General features: G+C 50.9%; 1 protein-coding gene across 1 annotated transcript in view; it reads right to left on the bottom strand.

Moving 5' to 3' along the window:
• Positions 1–13,564: 13,564 nt before the first annotated feature.
• Positions 13,565–18,069, bottom strand: part of RAB7A (RAB7A, member RAS oncogene family) — a 147,323-nt gene continuing 142,818 nt past the window's right edge. The window contains exon 6 of the mRNA XM_086939301.1: positions 13,565–14,980. Within this exon, the coding sequence (XP_086795427.1) occupies positions 14,885–14,980 (96 nt within the window). The 3' untranslated portion in view covers positions 13,565–14,884. The remainder of the gene's footprint in view (positions 14,981–18,069) is intronic.

The raw sequence follows: 18,069 nt of genomic DNA, 5'->3' as shown, positions 1-18,069 counted from the left end.
AACTACAGGCAGTATCATCCATGGAGCGCTTTCCACCTCTCACAGAAGAGCTTTTTAACAGCTTGGCGCTCAGCATATCCTCTGGGTCCCCTTTAGATCCCCTTCCTCATAGGATCTGGAAGGAGTATGGCTCAGAGTGATTTCCCTGAATGCGTTTGATCTGCTGCCAGCCATTGAGGAAGGAGTAGTGCCGGAGGCATGGAAACAGGCAGTGGTAACTCCCCTACTCAAGAAGCCCTCACTGGACCCAATAATTCCAGCTCACTTAAGGCCTATATCTCTTCTACCCTATCCTATAAAAGTCCTGGAAAAGGCTGTTAGTAGGTCCTTGTCAAGTTATCTAGAAGATAACTGCCTTCTAGACAGGGATCAGTTTGGATTCCGCCCAGGTCACAGGACAGAAACTGCATTGGCAACCATGCTGGACACCCTGCTAATGCGAGCAGACAATGGCAACTCATCAGTACTAGTGTTACTGGACATGTCGGCCGCATTGGTCACGGTTAGCCATGCAGTTCTGCCAAGTAGACTGGAGAAACTGGGTGTGAGAGGCAAAGCTCTGAAATGGCTACAATCATACCTGTTCGGTAGAACACAGGTAGTGACCATGACTCTGTATGCTTCCCCCAAGTCCCCTGTGCACCATGGAGTGCCACAGGGCTCAATCGGCCCTATCCTTTTTAATATATACCTGCAGCCCTTGATCCCTATCATAAAATCTTATCGGATCGATTTGATCAACTACACCGATAACACCCAACTGGTGTTTTCCCTTGAAGGGAAACATGTGGTGTCTTTGGACACATTCCAGGAATGCATGTGTCGGGTCTCTGGTTGGCTTAGTGCAAACTCCCTCCAATTTAATGAGGGGAAAACAGAGGTAGTTTACTGCTCGACGGCTAAATTGAATCAGCAACTACCGTGCGAGCTTAGGTTCTCCCCGGTGGCCGATCTCTGCGTTCCAGTTAAGACCGTGCGCAATCTGGGAGTTCTGTTTGATGAAAACCTGCAAATGGTATCACTAACAAAACCAAACAATTAGTGTCTGCTTTGGCTTGCTAAAAGCACTTAGACAGATTCTTCCTCTCCTACCCGATGAGACCAGACCTCTGGTGGTAGGAAGTATAATCCTGGCCAGACTGGATTACTGTAACTCCCTATATCTAGGTGCCGCTTCATACATCTTGCAGGGACTGCAGAGGGTCCAGTCGTTCGCAGCCAAGCTGGCACTCAATAAACCAAGCAGCTTCTCTACTACGATGGCTTTGAGAGACCTTCACTGGCTGCCAGTAAGGGACAGAGTCACATTCAAATCTCTGTGCATCATCTATAGAGCGCTACACAGCATGGGCCACCTGCCTATGCAGTAAAGATTCACATGGTATAAGCCCACCAGGTCTCTTCGCTCTTCCGGTCTAAGCCTGGCAACAACCACCAGAATCAAGAGATCTAGGATGGGAGGCAGGGCTTTCTGCACAGAAGCGTCCCAGCTGTGGAATGAGCTCCCTGAGAACATCAGGCAAGCCGACACTCTGATCGGTTTTAGAAAGAGCCTAAAGACCTGGCTCCTTGCTAAAGTCTGAGACCTTGGTGCCCACTACCCAGCCTTCTATATGCCGTTTCCATCTGATCAGGTTTTTTTCAAGAAGCGCCAGGATACCCGTAGGGTGGCAGTTGCGCTATATAGGAGCAATATACAATACAACAGGTGCAGGAGTATTTAGGACTGTAGCATCTTCCTATGGGCCACTGTCTTTGGTAAACCATGTGCGAAACCCTCTCCATGTTTTGAAGTAACACTTCAGAGTTGTAAGTCTTCTTGCTTTTCGGAGTACCTCCAAGGTTCTTTTGGGCAACTGAAGGTGCCTGAATTCTGATTCTTCAGGAGCCATCCTGCCAAGTGATTTTGGTTTAGGGTGGAATTCTCTCCCCCCCCCCCCCGCCTTTCCCTCCCCCCCCGCCTTCCCCTCCCCCTCCCCTCCATGCATGGTTAGAATGTCCTGCCATCTTGGAAGCGGCATCACATGACACAGTGGGTCAGTTCTATGTGGTTGGAGAACCATGTCGTTCTGGCCCATTGAGGTGCTATGAAAATGAGGGTCATGCTGGTCTGCTTGAAACTCTCTATTACGAGATACGGGGACCTGGTGGAAAAGCATATGCAAATTTCCCTGACCATTCTACTGATGGGACATTTTCCTGGGATCCTCAGCTTTGGTACATTTGTGCAAAGTACTGGCATTTCACGTACTGTTTTGTAAATAAATCCACCTGTGGGGTTTCCAACTTGTTGCAGACCCCCTGTAGCACTTGCTGGTTCAGTTCTCATTCACAGGACGTGTTTTTTCTGCTTAATCGGTCTGCTGCAGTGCTCTCCACGCCATTCCTCTTCCAGTTTGACACCATATGGATCTACTGCACATTTCACACCACTATGTTGCACACATTGTTGGGCAGGGAGGGCCTCAATAGATGTGTGTCCATCTGCTTCTCCAGTGACTGCATCAATGTCCTGCCAGACCTTCGGAGGTTCTTCATCAAATGTACCCTCCTGGTACTGGCCATTGGCAAATTCTTTGACAAATCTTAAGGCCTTCTCTTCTGTCGAATCTGGTGGTGTTGTGGAGTCAACTATGATTCAGCCACTACCTCGACTATAAGCAGTGTTTCTTTCGAGGGTGGAAGAGGGATCCCATAACCCTTCAAGGATTAGAACTCCTTTTTTTGGAAAGGGCCTCCATTTCACTGTCAAGACATTTTCTCTTACTCTCGATTTAGAGGGATTTATTTTCAGTGCTGACCAGCAGGGGCCTTTTCTTTGCAACCAACTTCTCCCTTAACTTGACTCTTGCACTATTTTTTGTCTTCAATCCGAGGAGCTGTTAGGCATCTAGGGCCTTCAAAGTCAAAGCAGACTTCTTTGCTCTAGAGTGAGACCATTTCATCTCCGTCCTTGATCTCTCCTGTACCTTATTATCTGCTTTCGGTGTCCTTCGATGACAGTCTTTTCAGTGCCATCACCCTCTCTGCATCAACCAGCTCAACGTCCTGCTGTTGCAACATTTTGGCATCACAGTCACTATAGGTCACATCCATCCAGCGCTTATGTCCCTGCATTTGCCTCACTGCATTCACCTCTGCTTTACTTTAAGGTCCTTTGGCTTAAACTCAGTTCTGCGGTGGCCTCGAAGGGGAGGGAGTGGCCTCGAAGGGGAGGGAGTGGCCTCGAAGGGGAGGGAGTGGCCCCTTCGGACGAGCTGCAGCACCCACCTGTCCGATGTTATTGTGCGCCAGTGGGAGAGGTGATGGCGAACCCTGCCCACCGGCGTCACATGGGCCTGAAAGCACGGACTAGGAGGATTTAGTGGCAGATGTTGCAGGGGTTTGGGGGGGAGGTGTGGCCTGACCTCGCCGCTGTCCCCGACCGCCACCACGGCAGTTTCCGCAGCCGCCACCGCGTTGATAAGTCTGTTGCGGCGCGTGGCTGGCAGCACGTGTGGATCCGCCCCTTCCTTGGCCACGAAAGGAGCGAAACGAACCAGTTTGCTGGCGCTAGGTCGAGAGACCCAAGGACTTGGCCGTGACCCTGGAGTCCTTGAAGCACTCCAGCGCGTGGTCCACTTTGTCGCCAAACAGGCGACTGCTATCAAACGGCATGTCCATTAATGCATTCTGAACATCTGCCGAGAAGTTGGCGGATCTCAGCCAGGCGTGGCGACAAATCGCCACCATCGTGGACATCGCTCTGCCCAGCGAGTCGGTCGTATCAAGACCACACCTGATGGAGTATCTTGCCGAGTCTCGATTTAGAAAAGGGGGTGGTGATGAACAGAGTGTTTGAGTTAAGCAGACAACTCTTACCCAGTCCAAAGATCAGGGCTTGATCCATCACCGTTATTTATCTCACTGCCCCATCCCAGCTCAGAACCTGGCTATATGTAAATCAGTCTGTCCCTGGCCCAGTGCATCATGGGAACAGGGCAGACTAAACTACCAAGCCAATTCTTCACCAGAAAGGAGACAAGCTACCGGGGACCGGTTTCTGGCATTTCAGCCTTCTTCAGCCCGGCTTGCTTGAATGTCCCTCACCACCCCTTGTTGTAAATATTTTTGTCCACCCTAAGCGTGGAAGGGTATTCTCAGATGTGAGACCCTTGCTCATTGCACCATCAGGATTCAAGCAAACCGGGCCGAAGATGGCTGTAATGCCAGAAACCGGTCCCCGGGAGCTTGTTTCCTTCCCAGTGTAAGAATTGGCTTTTGTAGTTTGGTTTGCCCTGTTCCCATCATGCACTGGGACAGGAACAGACTAATTTGCATACAGCCAGGTTCTGAAACTGGGATGGTGCAGTGAGCTAAAAAACGGTGTTGGATCTAGCCCTGATCTCTTGACTGGGTGAGAGCTTTCTGCTTAATTCAGAGACTCTGTCCCTCACCACCCCTTGTTGTAAATATTCTTGCTGCGTCTCGGCCTTCAATCATAGCCTTGCCGAGCTTAGCCCGTACCTCCGGCAGGCATTCATGCAGCAGGTCCGCGACCGTATCCCACAGAGAGTGGGTGTAGCGGCCCAAGAGGCACGCGGTGTTGCAAGACCGCAGTCCCAGACTCCGGGACGAGAAGACCTTTTTGCCATACTGGTCGTACCTCTTTGATTCCCTGTCGGGCGGGGCCGACAGGAATGCGGTTTGGGAAGTGGAGGCCTGGATCACCAGACTCTCAGGGGTGGGATGGGTGGACAGAAACTTGGGGTCGTCCAAACACGGACGGTGGCGTCTGGCCACGTTCCTATCAACAGGCGAACGTCAGTTAAGGCCTCGTTGAACGGCAGCAGTGGCTCCTGTGGGCATGACTGCGGTTTGAGGACCTCAGTGAGGATGTTAGTCCTCACGGCCGCGACAGGGAGCACAAGGTTTAGGGCCTTGGCAGCACTCCTCAACACCACTGAATAAGCTGCCCCCTCCTCCGAAGCCACGGTAGGAGGCGAGACAAAGCCAGGGTTGGGGGAGTCATCCAGACCACTGGCGTCACCCGTCCAGTCCACGTCATACTGACACTCGCGGGTCAGAGGGTCCTCTGACCCCCTCCCACTCCTCTCCGTAATCTACATCTTCACCATATTCGGAGTCAATGTAGACCGGCTCCTCGGGGTTCACAGGCCCCATCGGCATCGGACGACGCCGGTTCGACTCTGCGTCCGGAGTCTGAGGGGGAATGGGGGCGGCGCCGGAGACAGTGGCGCCAGGGGTTGCCCCGATGGAATCAGCGCCGGAGAGGCCGGTTGACCAGCCGGCGTCGACCCTGAGGGCCCCTGCGGCACCTGATCCGTCGGCGGCGCCGGAGCACCCGATGGCGTCGAGGCAGGAGCACCCGAAGCGCTAGGGCCCCCGGACGGGACCACAAGGCCCGAAGGCACCGCAGAACCCGTCAGAGGAGACAGAGCCCTCATGGCCATGAGGAACGCCTCTATCTCCTTGGGCGACGCGCCTTGCCCAGGGACCGCAGGGTATGGAGCAGGCTACGCCGGCGACTCACGCAGAGCCGCGGGGCCACCCGAACCCCCGGCCACATCGCACGAGCGTCGGGGGGGGGGGGGAGTCGGGGGTACAATGACGACACCCCGACTTCTTGTGCTTCCTACCTGAGGAACCAGAGGAATGGTGACGACTCCCGGAGCGCTCGTGACGGCTCCGCGACCGCTCCCTTGACCTCCGGCCGGACCGGGACAGCTCTCGACGAGGGGCCGACACCCAGAGCTCGAGCAGCTTGCGGGACCGCTCCCGTCTAGCTTTATTCGTCAAGGCCCGGCAATCGACGCAGGCGTCCACGTCGTGGTCGGGGCCCAGGCACCAGAGGCAGAGTCGGCGATGGTCCGTGACCGACATCCTACAGTCAGTCGTCACAGTTCTTAAAACCGGGCATCCTACCGGCACCGTAAGAAAAGTCAAAAAGATCAAAGATCAAAAAACTTGGTCAAAAGACTGGAGTACTGCAGTTCTCGGATCTGCACTAACTGGCGCGGAAAAAAGAAGAACTGACGTCAACGCGCGGAGGCAGCGTCTATATACTCCAGCAACATCATCACAACGCACGACGCCGACCACAGACGCGGAGCCGCAGGGGACGCCTGCAGACGACACCTACCGACGCGCAGGGGTACTGCTACGCAAAAGTTTCCAGATCCAGACTGACACCTGGGGGAATCTAATAATAACCTGTTTCTTTCAGATCTCCATTGCATAGGCAGTTGATTCAGAACAAAATATCTATTCTATACCGCAAAACATTTGGATCCCAGGGAAACAGTCACAAGGTTTTTGTTGAAGATAGCCCCGACTTTTCCCCCTTGCAACACAAAATATACTTTCTTCTTTCAACTCACTGACCAGAGCGAGCTCCATGGGCAGCATCACTACACCTTCAGAGCCAGCACAGAGGGACGCTATGAACAAAGGACTGTGCTCTGCCTTAGGCAGTGTCTACACTTGCCGTCACCAAACCTGCATAAGCAGACCCTGCTTGGGTAGTACCCCCAACGGTTGCAGGGCCATCCTAATGAGATTCAGAATAGCTAACTGAAATGTCCCTGCCTGCACAGTGCAGGCCTAATGATCAGGGAATCCAGCCTCTGCACCTATACACCAGGAACTCCCCTGTCATTAAGGAAGAGTACAGCAATGGGACTGTAAATTAAAAGTTTCTGGAATGAGACTTTCCTGGGGGTGCAAATAGAAATTCTCCTTTCTACTGTATTTTTTTAATGGAAAGATCTCTTAGGAGATCTTTAGCTGGAAGGTGACATTTGGCGAGGCAGTCTGCTTAAATGGGTGGTCTATGGGGATGGGGCACTCCTTGCTGGTCTTAGCTAAACAAAGCTTAGCCTCTTGCTTCCTTAATGAATTTTGAGTGCATGGAAGCACAAACGACATAGGGTGCAATGCCTACACCCCAGAAACCACATACACCTGTATGGGGATCTGAATGGGACATCACCTTGTGGCACAGAGTGCAATGCTCAAAGTCAGAGGTGCTTTGAGGAGACATTTAACTTAGTTCCTGTCAAAAGCTGAGAATTTTGCCAGTGAGAAAGTCAATGAGGCATGTAAAATAAGGCAGCCAGCACAGAGGCTTGCTCCCAATATAGTCCAGCAACTTCACGTCCGTATGCAGACTAATGGCAGGAGCAAAGTAGCGCCATCCGGTGCAGCTGGGGAGTCACTGCTCAGTAAACATTTGAGACTAGTTTGTAAGAAGTATTCTAGTGTGAAATCGATGCTTCCATTATAACACCATATTTCTTTGGGATTTCAACACAATGCACCTGTAACCTCAAAATTGCAGCACCTTCTCTATTCTTACAAAGGCTGATGCACAAGTTACTACTTGTGTAACGATATATCTGTAAGAGACATTAGTTAGTGATAGATTCCTTACCTTAGAATATCCCCAGGCGTCAGACTGGATCCAGAAATTTTTGTGTAGCAGTACCCTTGCGCATCGGTAGGCGTCGTCTGCGGCTCCGCGTCCGTTGTCGGCGTCGCGGGCGCTGTACTTAGACGCCGCCTCCGTGTGCTGACGTCAGTTCTTAGCCACAGCTTTTCCGCGCCAGAAGCGCTGAGCCGTGTTAAAATCCAACACTGGTGCCATTGAAACTAGAGCCCTGAAAGGGGATGGCCTTAACCCTAGATATCAGTTCGCAGAACGGGGAGGATGGGTGGGTCGGTAAGGAATCTATCACTAACTAATATCTCTTACAGATATATCATTACACAAGTAGTAACTTGTGCATCTGAAAGACAAGTTAGTGATACATTCCTTACCTTAGAATAGATACCCCAGCAATACCAACCCCGGTGGTGGGTCTGCGAAACAATAATCACACCAGAAAGTCCTGGAGGACGGAACGGCCAAAGATCCCACCCCTCCGGACTTGACTGTCCAGGCAGTAGTGTCTTGCAAACGTGTGCAGCGAGGCCCACGTAGCTGCCTGGCAAATGTCCTGTAAGGGCACTCCCCGGCCCAGGGCAGTAGTTGTCGCCGTGGCTCGGGTGAAGTGAGCCCACAACCCAACAGGGGGCTCCTTTCTAGCCAAGGAGTAGCATGCCTGGATACACAAGATGATCCATCGGGAGATGGTCTTCTTATGTACCGCCTTCCCATTCTTAGCGCCCACGTAGCTAACAGAGTTGGTCATCCACCCGGAACTGGCGTGTGCGATCCAAGTAGAATGAGAGCGCATGTTTTGGGTCCAGACGGTGGAGCCGCTCTTCCTCTTTAGAGGGGTGCGGTGGCGGGAAGAAAGTTGGCAAAGTGATAGACTGCCCGATGTGGAAGGCTGTGACAACCTTGGGTAGGAAAGATGGCTTAGTACGCAACACAACCTTGTCCGGATGGACAGAAAGGAAAGGAGGAGGACAAGAGAGGGCCTGGAGCTCACTCACTCTCCTGGCAGAGGTGATGGCAACCAGGAAAGCAGTCTTCAGTGTAAGAAGGCAGAGAGGACAGTTGTGAAGTGGCTCAAAGGGAGCGCACATCAGAAATGTAAGTACAAGGTTCAAGTCCCACTGAGGCATCACAAACTGAACAGGTGGAAATGTGTGAGTGATGCCTTTTAGGAATCGATTTACAATAGGGGACTTGAACAAAGATGGTTGACCAGGCAATCTTAAGAAGGCTGAAAGGGCAGAAAGATAGCCCTTGATAGTGCCCAGAGCAGAGCCCTGCTGGGCAAGAGAAAGGAGGAAGAGAAGAACCTCAGAAAGAGGGGCAGAGAGGATCCACAGCCTTTGCTGTGCACCATGCCACAAATCTGTTCTACCTGCAGGCGTATACCGACTTCATGGAGGGACGCCTGGCTGCCAGAATGAGGTTACAGACTTCATGAGGCAAGTCAAATGGCCTCAACTGTCGCCGCTCCATCTCCAAGCATGGAGGTGGCGACTGGACAGGTTTGGGTGGAGGACCGTCCCCTGTTGCTGCGACAGAAGGTCCTCCTGAAGAGGCAGACGAACCGGGGGAATCGACTGACATACTGAGTAGCTCTGGATACCAGTACCTTTGTGCCCAGTCCGGAGCCACAAGGATGACTTGGGCCCGGTCGCGCTTGATCTTCAGCACTCTGGGCAGAAGTGGTATAGGCGGAAAGGCGTACAACAGACCGCAACTCCACTCGCGACGAAAAGCATCTCCAAGAGAGGGCCGCCTTGGAAATTCCAACGCGCAGAACTGATGACATTGCGCGTTCTCTTTGGTGGCGAATAGATCTAACCAAGACTCTCCCACTGCAGAAAGAGACCTTGCGCCACGTCAGAGTTCAGACACCATTCGTGATCCATCATGCACCGGCGGCTGAGTTAGTCCGCCCTGGCGTTCAGAGAACCTGCCAGGTGTTGAACCACCAGGGTCACGCCCTGATGTTCCAGCCATTGCCAGAGGCGCAGAGCCTCCTGGCAGAGGGTCCACGACCCCACCCCACCCTGTTTGTTGCAGTACCACATGGCAGTGGTGTTGTCCGTGAACACCTGCACTACACTCCCTCGGACAGAGTGGAGGAATGCCTTCAGTGCTAGACGAATCGCCCGCAGCTCCAAAAAGTTGATCGAGCCGGGACTCCACCAGAGACCAGAGGCCTCTGATCTCCGCCTCTCCCATGTGGCCTCCCCAGCCCTGGAGGGACACATCCGTCACAACTACGTGCTCCGGTTGGGGAAGGGAGAGGGATCCGCCGCGGACCCAATCGCGGTCCGTGAGACACCACTGCAGCTGTCTCGCAGTGCCCTCCGAGATTAGGACATGGTCGGACAGGTTGCTCTGATGCTGGGCCCACTGAAACTTCAGGTCCCACTGCAGAGCTCGCATCCGCCACCGTGCGTGATGCACCAGTAGGATGCAGGAGGCCATCAGCCCCAGAAGCCGCAGCGTCAACCTGACCGAGATCCGGGATAAAAGTTGAAAGAGTGGGATGAGAGCCTGAATATCCCGGACCTGCTGTTCGGGCGGATAAACCCGAAACTGCGCCGAGTCTAGAACCGCTCCGATGAAGAGGAGCTTCTGAGAGGGACACAGGTGTGACTTCGGCACATTGATGGAGAACCCCAGTTGGTGCAGGAGATCCGCCGTAGTCTGGAGGTGGCTGACTACTGTCTGGGGCGAGCCAGCCTTCAACAACCAGTCGTCGAGGTAGGGGAAGACTGAAACCCCTAGCCTGCGCAGATGAGCTGCGACCACCGCCATCACCTTTGTGAACACCCATGGGGCGCTGGTAAGGCCGAAGGGGAGCACGGTATACTGAAAGTGCTCGTGGCCAACTGTGAACCGCCGGTAGCGCCGGTGGGCCGGCAGGACGGGAATGTGGAAGTAAGCATCCTGCAAGTCCAACGCTACCATCCAGTCTCCTGGGTCCATGGCAGCTAAAACCTGAGCCAGTGTCAGCATCTTGAACTTCTCCTTCCAGAGGAAGCCGTTGACGTTCCGTAGGTCCAAGATAGGGCGTAGGCCCCCTTTGCCCTTCTTGGGTACCAGAAAGTAGTGGGAGTAGCAACCACACCCTACTTCTGGCCCAGGAACGCGCTTGATGGCCCCCTTGGCCAAGAGGGCCATAACTTCCTCCTGCAGAAGTTGCAAATGATCCCCCGATACACAGTGGTTCTGCGGTGGCATGGCTGGAGGAGTCACCTCGAAGGGGAGGGAGTAGCCCCTTCGGACGATCTGCAGCACCCACCTGTCCGAGGTGACAGTGCGCCAGTGGAGGAGGTGATGGCGAACCCTGCCACCTACTGGCGTCACATGGGCCTGAAAGCATGGACTAGGAGGGTTTTGAGGCGGATGTTGCAGGGGAAGGTGTGGACTGACCTCGCCGTTGTCCCCTACCGCCGCCACGGCGGTTTCGATTGGGCCGCCACTGCGTTGGGTATTACCTTGCAGAGCATGGCTGGCAGCACGTGTGGGTACATCCCTTCCGTGGCCACGAAAGGAGTGAAAGGCAGCCGGTTGCTGGCGTGGGGCCGAGAGGCCCAAGGACTTGGCCGTGGCCCTGGAGTCCTTAAAACGCTCAAGCGCATGGTCTGCCTTGTCGCCAAAAAGGCGACGGCCATCGAACAGCATGTCCATCAGTGTGTTCTGGACATCGGCCGAGAAATTGGCTGACCTCAACCAGGCGTGGCGTCTGACCGCCACCGTCGTTGCCATCGCTCTGCCCAGTGAGTCTGTGGTATCCAGTCCACACCGGATCGAATATCGGGCTGCATCCTGACCTTCCACAAGGGCTTGGCCGAGTTTGGCCCGTACCTCCAACGGACACTCTGGCAGCACTTCCGCTACCATATCCCACAGAGAGTGGTTGTAGCGGCCCAAGAGACATGCGGTGTTGGAAGACCGCAGTCCCAGACTAAGGGAGGAGAATATTTTTTTGCCATACTGCTCGTACCTCTTGGATTCCCTGTCCGGCAGAGCCGACGGGAATGCGGTCTGGGAATTGGAGGCCTGGATGACCAGGCTCTCAGGGGTGGGGTGGGAGGACAGGAAACATGGGTCACCCAGGGCCGGGCAATGGCGTCTGGCTACGTTCCTATCTACGGGCGAACCCGTAGCGGGCTTGGACCAAGTGCCCAAAAGAATGTCAGTTAAGGCCTCGTTAAACGGTATCAGAGGCTCGGCTGAGCAGGACGGCGGCTTAAGGACCGCGGTGAGGAGGTTAGTCTTCACGGCCGCGATGGGGAGCTCAAGGCTCAAGGCCTTGGCTGCCTTCATCAACACAACACTATAGGTTGCCCCCTCCTCCGTAGCCACGCTAGGAGGGGAGACAAAGCCAGTGTCAGGCATGGTGTCTAAACCACTGGCTTTCCTAAGGTCACCTGTCCAGTCCTCATAAGACTGGCACTCACGTGCCAGAGGGTCCTCAGACCCCTCCCAATCCTCCTCATCACCCATCACCTGGTACTAAGGGTCAGTAAAGGAATGGGCCGGTTCATGGAAAGTGAACTTGCCAAACGGCGTCTGAATCTCCGCTGTGCCGGCGCTGGAACCGGGTTGAGGGAGGCGTCTAGGACGGCACCGGGGGTGACACCTGTGGGGTCGGCGCCGGGGAGGTCGTTAAGTCCACCGGCGACGACCCGGATCCAGCGGGGCCCTGCGGCGACGGGCCCGAAGCACCCGACGGCGTCTGGGCCGCGAAGCCCCCGACCCCGCTAGGACCCCCAGACGGGACCGCTGGGCACGAAGGCGCCGCGGAACCCGTCGGGGGAGAGAGGGACCTCGTGGCCATGAGGAACCGCTCGATCTCCCTGACGTCGCGTTAGGCCCAGGGACCGGAGGGTATGAAGCCGGACGCGACGCCTGCGACTCAGACGGAGCTGCGTGGGCGGTGCCACCTGAACGCCCCCCCTGGCCGCGTCAGGGGGAGTCGGAAGAGCGATGACGTCTCCGACTTCTTGTGCTTATCTGACGACTTCGACCCAGAGGACTGATGACGGCTCCGCTCCCTCGACCTCCATCCGGACCGGGACCTCTTGGTGCGGGGCCGACTGCCGGATTTCGAGTCGCTTACGGGACCGCTCCCGTCTAGCTTTTGAAGTAAGGGCCCAGCAGTCATGGCAGGTCTTGTCGTCGTGGTCGACGCCGAGACAGTGGAGACACAGACGGTGAGGATCCATGACCGACATCAGTCGGTCGCAATCTTCACAGGGCTTGAACCCAGGCATCCCGATCAGCACCGATCGGAGTCGAAGACTCGAAAAAAGAATGATCAAAAGATCAAAAAAGAGTTAGTCAAAAAGTGACTACGGTACCACTTTTTCCGGATCTGCGCTGCTGGCGCGGAAAAAAGAAGAACTGACATCAGCACGCGGAGGCGGCGTCTAAGTACTCAGACGACGTCATCATGGCGCCCACGACGCCGGACGCGGAGCCGCAGACGCCTACCGACGCGCAAGGGTACTGCTACGCAAAAATGTCCGGATCCAGTCTGACGCCTGGGGATATTCTAAGGTAAGGAATCCATCACTAACGTGTCTCTTTCAGATCATCTTTTACATGCAAGATTAAAGTCTGCATTCCTATTTAATAATGAAAAAAAAATCCATAAAAAAACTCCACTCTTAAGCATGAATACCAAATCTCGTGTTCAGTCTTCCTTATTTTACAAATTTGACCAAATAAGATTAAGGTTACTATATTGTCAAAATGGAGGCGAAAGCGCAGCACGTCCACCAGATCCTGTGCAGGTACTGCTCGGACATGTCTCGAGGCCCCATGCCACTGTGTTGACCTTGAGCACTCCGGCCAAGCAAGGAAGCATCAATGACCACGGTAGCTACAGCTTACAGGGGGCTGATAAGGCAGCCCATCAGGAGGGGTCCATTCACCAGTGCAGACCATTATGCACGGACTTCAAGATCTGTACTTTAGCCACGAGCTGCCTCGATAGTCCTGTGAAGGGCTTTGCTGAAGGAATTTGATCATAGCGTAAGTTCCTGTGACAGTTCTCTTTTTAAGCCTACAATATTTCATTGCTTATTTTCAAGTTTGTGGATGCATTTCTTTTGGTAACATAGGTATAAAACAAGAGACTTTTCTTTCTTAACTTTATTGGTATCATTTTCATCTTTACAGAAGAATTCAACCTACTGTGCTAGATTGTAGACCTCTGGAAAAAAAAATGTAGAAGTGCTCTAAGAAGTAAGCTACAAATGCAACAGACTAGTAGGTGGGGGGGGGAACTAAACTGCTAAAGGTTCCATACCGAAAACAGATTCAGGTCCATTATGTATGTTTAGGTGGGTAGACAGGAAGTATTTTCTAATGTGTTGCCAGTGGCTGGAGGGGAATTCTACATCCAAGACAGGAGGTAACCACTACTTTGTCCCCCTCCAACTGTCCGCAGTTAATAATAAAAAAAAAACATACCTCACAATACAACGGTCTTTGCTTTTCGGGGTGACCAAAGAAGAAACGTGTTGAGGTTTAATGCAGAGGTGAGTATAGAACAGGATAATTTAATTAAGTCCAATGTGCACATCTATATATAGGTCAATTGCTAGTCATTGTTTGAAATTCATAGAGGTAATCCAGACATTTCTCACAAATAATGGAAAAAGCTGTTCTGGTCTGATAAGTGTTCAATAAAAAGTTGTCCTTAATTCTTGTGTCTACTGTACAGAATACTGCCTCTATCTGGACTTTTAAGTCTGCGGTACAAGCACGATGCAAGTCAGAATAATAGTTATTTGTACATTTCTAAACACCTGTGTTTCAGTACTTAAACAAGTAAATCAATTCTTACACTAATTTATACATTTAATTGGTTGCATATATTAACATGTACTATAAGATTTCTTTCCTAAATAAGCATTACATAATAAATGGATACTGTAAAAAGAAATGATTAGTTAAAAGTAACAAGCATTAACAGAGATACATACAAAACTCAGCCTGTCTGGACAGAGCATAGAGTTCTCGAATTATGGGATATTAGCCTTTCCAGTTGAAGCCTTCACTGGGACACAAGATGGACAATTAAAAAATGTATATGCAACTTGTTAATTATTATACACAGAATAATTGTAAAAAGAAACCAGGGCTCTCCTTCTCTCCCATCGGACACCTGAAATCAGTTTAAATTTCAACAAGTTTTCTTTTAAATTACTTTTAATTTAAACTAACACGTCTGCTACCATAAAGTCTTTTGATGAAGATGGGTGTGTAAGACACGTGGAACAGCGAAGGGAAAGGTCTTATTCTTTTCATGGCATAAGTTTGTGTATGCATGTGATTATCATTTTTGTTTTGGCAGCTGGAGACTGAAAGATGTTTCTTGTACAGGAGAGGAGCTTGTGTTTGAAGGCCTAAGTGTGATATCAGTCGGTGGAGCACTTTGCTTGTGCCACGTCCTCAGCAGCTGCAGGGCTCGGCGGAGGCTTTTGCTCGGTCATTCTTGTCTAGCTTGATGGGTTCCGGGAATTCATTGTAAAGCTCCACCTCAGTTTCCTAAAAGAAAAACCATGCAACAATTAACGGTAAAAATTGCACGAAAAAAAATTTACATTCATAAAAAAAACCTTTAGGTACATTTTTTGTCAACTTAAGCATTTAAACTTGGTTTACCATTTTTCTTAGCCACCCTCTTCTTTTGGCAGAATATTATAAATACTTACAACCACAGTACTCAAGTGTTATGTGCTTACATAGATCCACGTTCAGTTAATTCTTCTCATGTGCAAGGTCACAAGTTGCAGCTACATTTCACAGCTCTAAGGAAGATTTCAATGTAATATAATATTCTTTTCAGCCCCTCCCTCACATGTCTTCAGACCTGCCTATCAAGTAGAAAAGCCTAAGCCCTCCACTTAGAGACCATACACAGGTCTTTACACATATAATGAGTGTGCAAGGAGGCCTAAGAGAGGGTTGCATGTGCATCTATAAAAGGTAAAATGCTTAAAAAAGGAAAATGCTACTTACCAGTATGCATCTGTTCTTGGCATGTAGAGCTGCAGATCAGTACACTATGCATTAGATCGCCACTTGGTGTTGGGCTCTGATGATCGCATGTTGTCGTCTTGGAAGAAGTTTTTTGTAGTCACGAGATAGGCGACTCCTCCCTTGGACGATAGATTGTTTTCCACCATGATGGGAAATTATGGAGTTAGTAGAAATAAAGAAAAGATGTCCATGCGTGTGCATCTAAGTAAGCTAGAAACTGGAACAGATACAAGTCCTGGGGAGACGGGAGGGCCTGTAGTGATCTGCAGCTCTACATGCCAAGAACAGATGCATACTGGTAAGTAGCATTTCCCGTTCGGGGCATATGAGCTGCAGATACTACACTATGCATTGATTGTGCAGCAGTGTCTCCCCAAGCGGTGGTCACCTGTATCTGTTGCAGTTGTTTGAAAGAGTTTTACGAAAAGCTTGGCCTACTGCAGCTTGCTGCTTGGCTTGCACATCAACACAGTAGTGTTTAGTGAAGGTGTGTGTTGTAGACCATGTTGCTGCCTTGCATATGTCTAAGAGGATGTTCCCTAAGAAAGCCATGGAGGCTACTAGCTTGCGTGTGGAATGCGCTCTAGGAGGAACTGGTAATGTAAGTTTTGCTTTTTGATAGACTTTTATACATTTTCCAGTCCACCTTGCAATTCCACCCTTCGAGATGGGGTTGCCTTTATGAGGTGGAGAGAACGATACAAATAATTGTTTTGTCTTCCAAAAAGATGTAGTCCTATCTATATAGTAGAGAAGAGCACTTTTAACGTCTAGGGTATGTAGAGCTCTTTCTGCTACAGAGTCAGGGTTTTGGAAAAACACTGGTAACTCTACAGATTGGTTTAAATGAAAAGGAGTAATCACTTTTGGAAGGAATTTAGGGTTAGTTCTTAGAACAACTTTGTTACGATGTAGTTGTAAGAAAGGTTCTTGTATAGTGAACGCTTGTATCTCACTTACTCTCCTAAGAGGTGATAGCAATAAGGAAAGCTGTTTTCCATGTGAGGAATTGCAGTTCACATTTGTGTAGAGGTTCAAAAGGGGGTCCCATGAGCCTTGTAAGAACCACGTTAAGGTTCCACACTGGAGAAGGTGGTAACCTGGGTGGAATGATTCTCTTTAATCCTCCCATAAATGCTTTAATTGCAGGTACTCTAAAAAGAGACATGTCTGTTCTGTAAGTATGCCGCAATTGCTGCAAGGTGCAGGCGTATGGATGAATATGCCAAGTTACACCTTTGTAAATGTAGAAGGTAGCAAATGATATTTTGGATAGAAGCATCCAGTGGATCAATTTGATGATTATTGCAGTAAATTGCAAATCTTTTCCATTTAGCAGCATAACAAGCTCTGGTAGTAGGTCTTCTGGCCTCGTTAATGATGTTCATACAGTCTGGTGGTAGGTTAAGATAACCAAACTCTAAGACTTCAGGAGCCAGATGGCCAAATTCAGTTGATTTGCGTCTGGGTGTCTGATGTCTCCATGGTTCTGCGTGAGTAGGGATGGAGTCAGTCGCAGCTTTTGATGTGGGACTAGAGATAGTTGTAGCAGTGTGGTGAACCACGGTTGCCGTGCCCATGTGGGAGCTACCAGGATCAGTTTGAGACTTGTTGTCTGAGCTTGCGTACTACCAATGGTATTAGTGGTATGGGCGGAAAAGCGTACGCAAATCTGCTTGACCAGTTCATCCATATCGCATTGCCCTTTGACAGCAGGTGTGGAAACCTGGCGATGAAGGTTGGGCATTTTCTATTTACGTGTGTGGCGAACAGATCTATGTCTGGATGAACCCACTGGTGAAAGAATGGTTTAAGAACCTGCGGATGTAGTTCCCATCCGTGAATTTGTTGTGTCTGCCGACTCAACAGATCTGCTACCTGATTGTGAACTCCTGGAAGGTGCTCTGCTAATAAATACATGTTTTGTGGAATGGCCCATCTCCAAATGCTCTGTGCGAGTTGGGACAATTGTTGAGAGTGTTCACCCCCCCCTTGTTTTTGTATGTAATACATGGCTTTCATGTTGTCCGTCTGGATTAAGACAGCTTTGTTCTGTACTTAGAATGTTTTGAGTGCTAAGAATATTGCTAGCAGCTCTAGTTTGATATGGAGCAACTGTTGACTGTTCCATTGTCCTTGAGTTGTATGATGTAGGAGATGAGCTCCCCATCCTGTGAGGGATGCGTCTGCTGTAAGCACTAGCTGTGGAACAGGCTCGAGGAACGGCCACCCCTTTGTCAAGTTTTTGGTGTTCCACCGCTGCAGAGAGCGATGTGTGCGGCTGTCTACCAACACCAGGTCTGTTAGTTGACCATGAGCCTGGTTCCACTGTTGTGCTAGACATTCTTGTAACGGACGCATTTGCAGTCTTGCATGTGGTACTATGAAGATGCAAGATGCCAGATGCCATCATGCCTATTAGTCTCATGAACACTCTGGCTTGCAGAGATTGTTGCTGTTGAAAAAGCATGACTAAGGCTCGAATGCTCTGTATCCTTGCTGGACTGGGATACGCAAGAGCTGTAGATGTGTTTATTGTAGCCCCTAGATACTGATGTATGTGAGAGGGTTGCAGGTGCGACTTGGTGTAGTTG

The sequence above is a fragment of the Lissotriton vulgaris genome, chromosome 9 (assembly GCF_964263255.1).
Source record: "Lissotriton vulgaris chromosome 9, aLisVul1.2, whole genome shotgun sequence".
NCBI lineage: Eukaryota > Metazoa > Chordata > Amphibia > Caudata > Salamandridae > Lissotriton > Lissotriton vulgaris.
The sequence above is the reverse complement of the archived record's forward strand: the minus strand, read 5'-3'. Positions and strand labels throughout refer to the sequence as shown.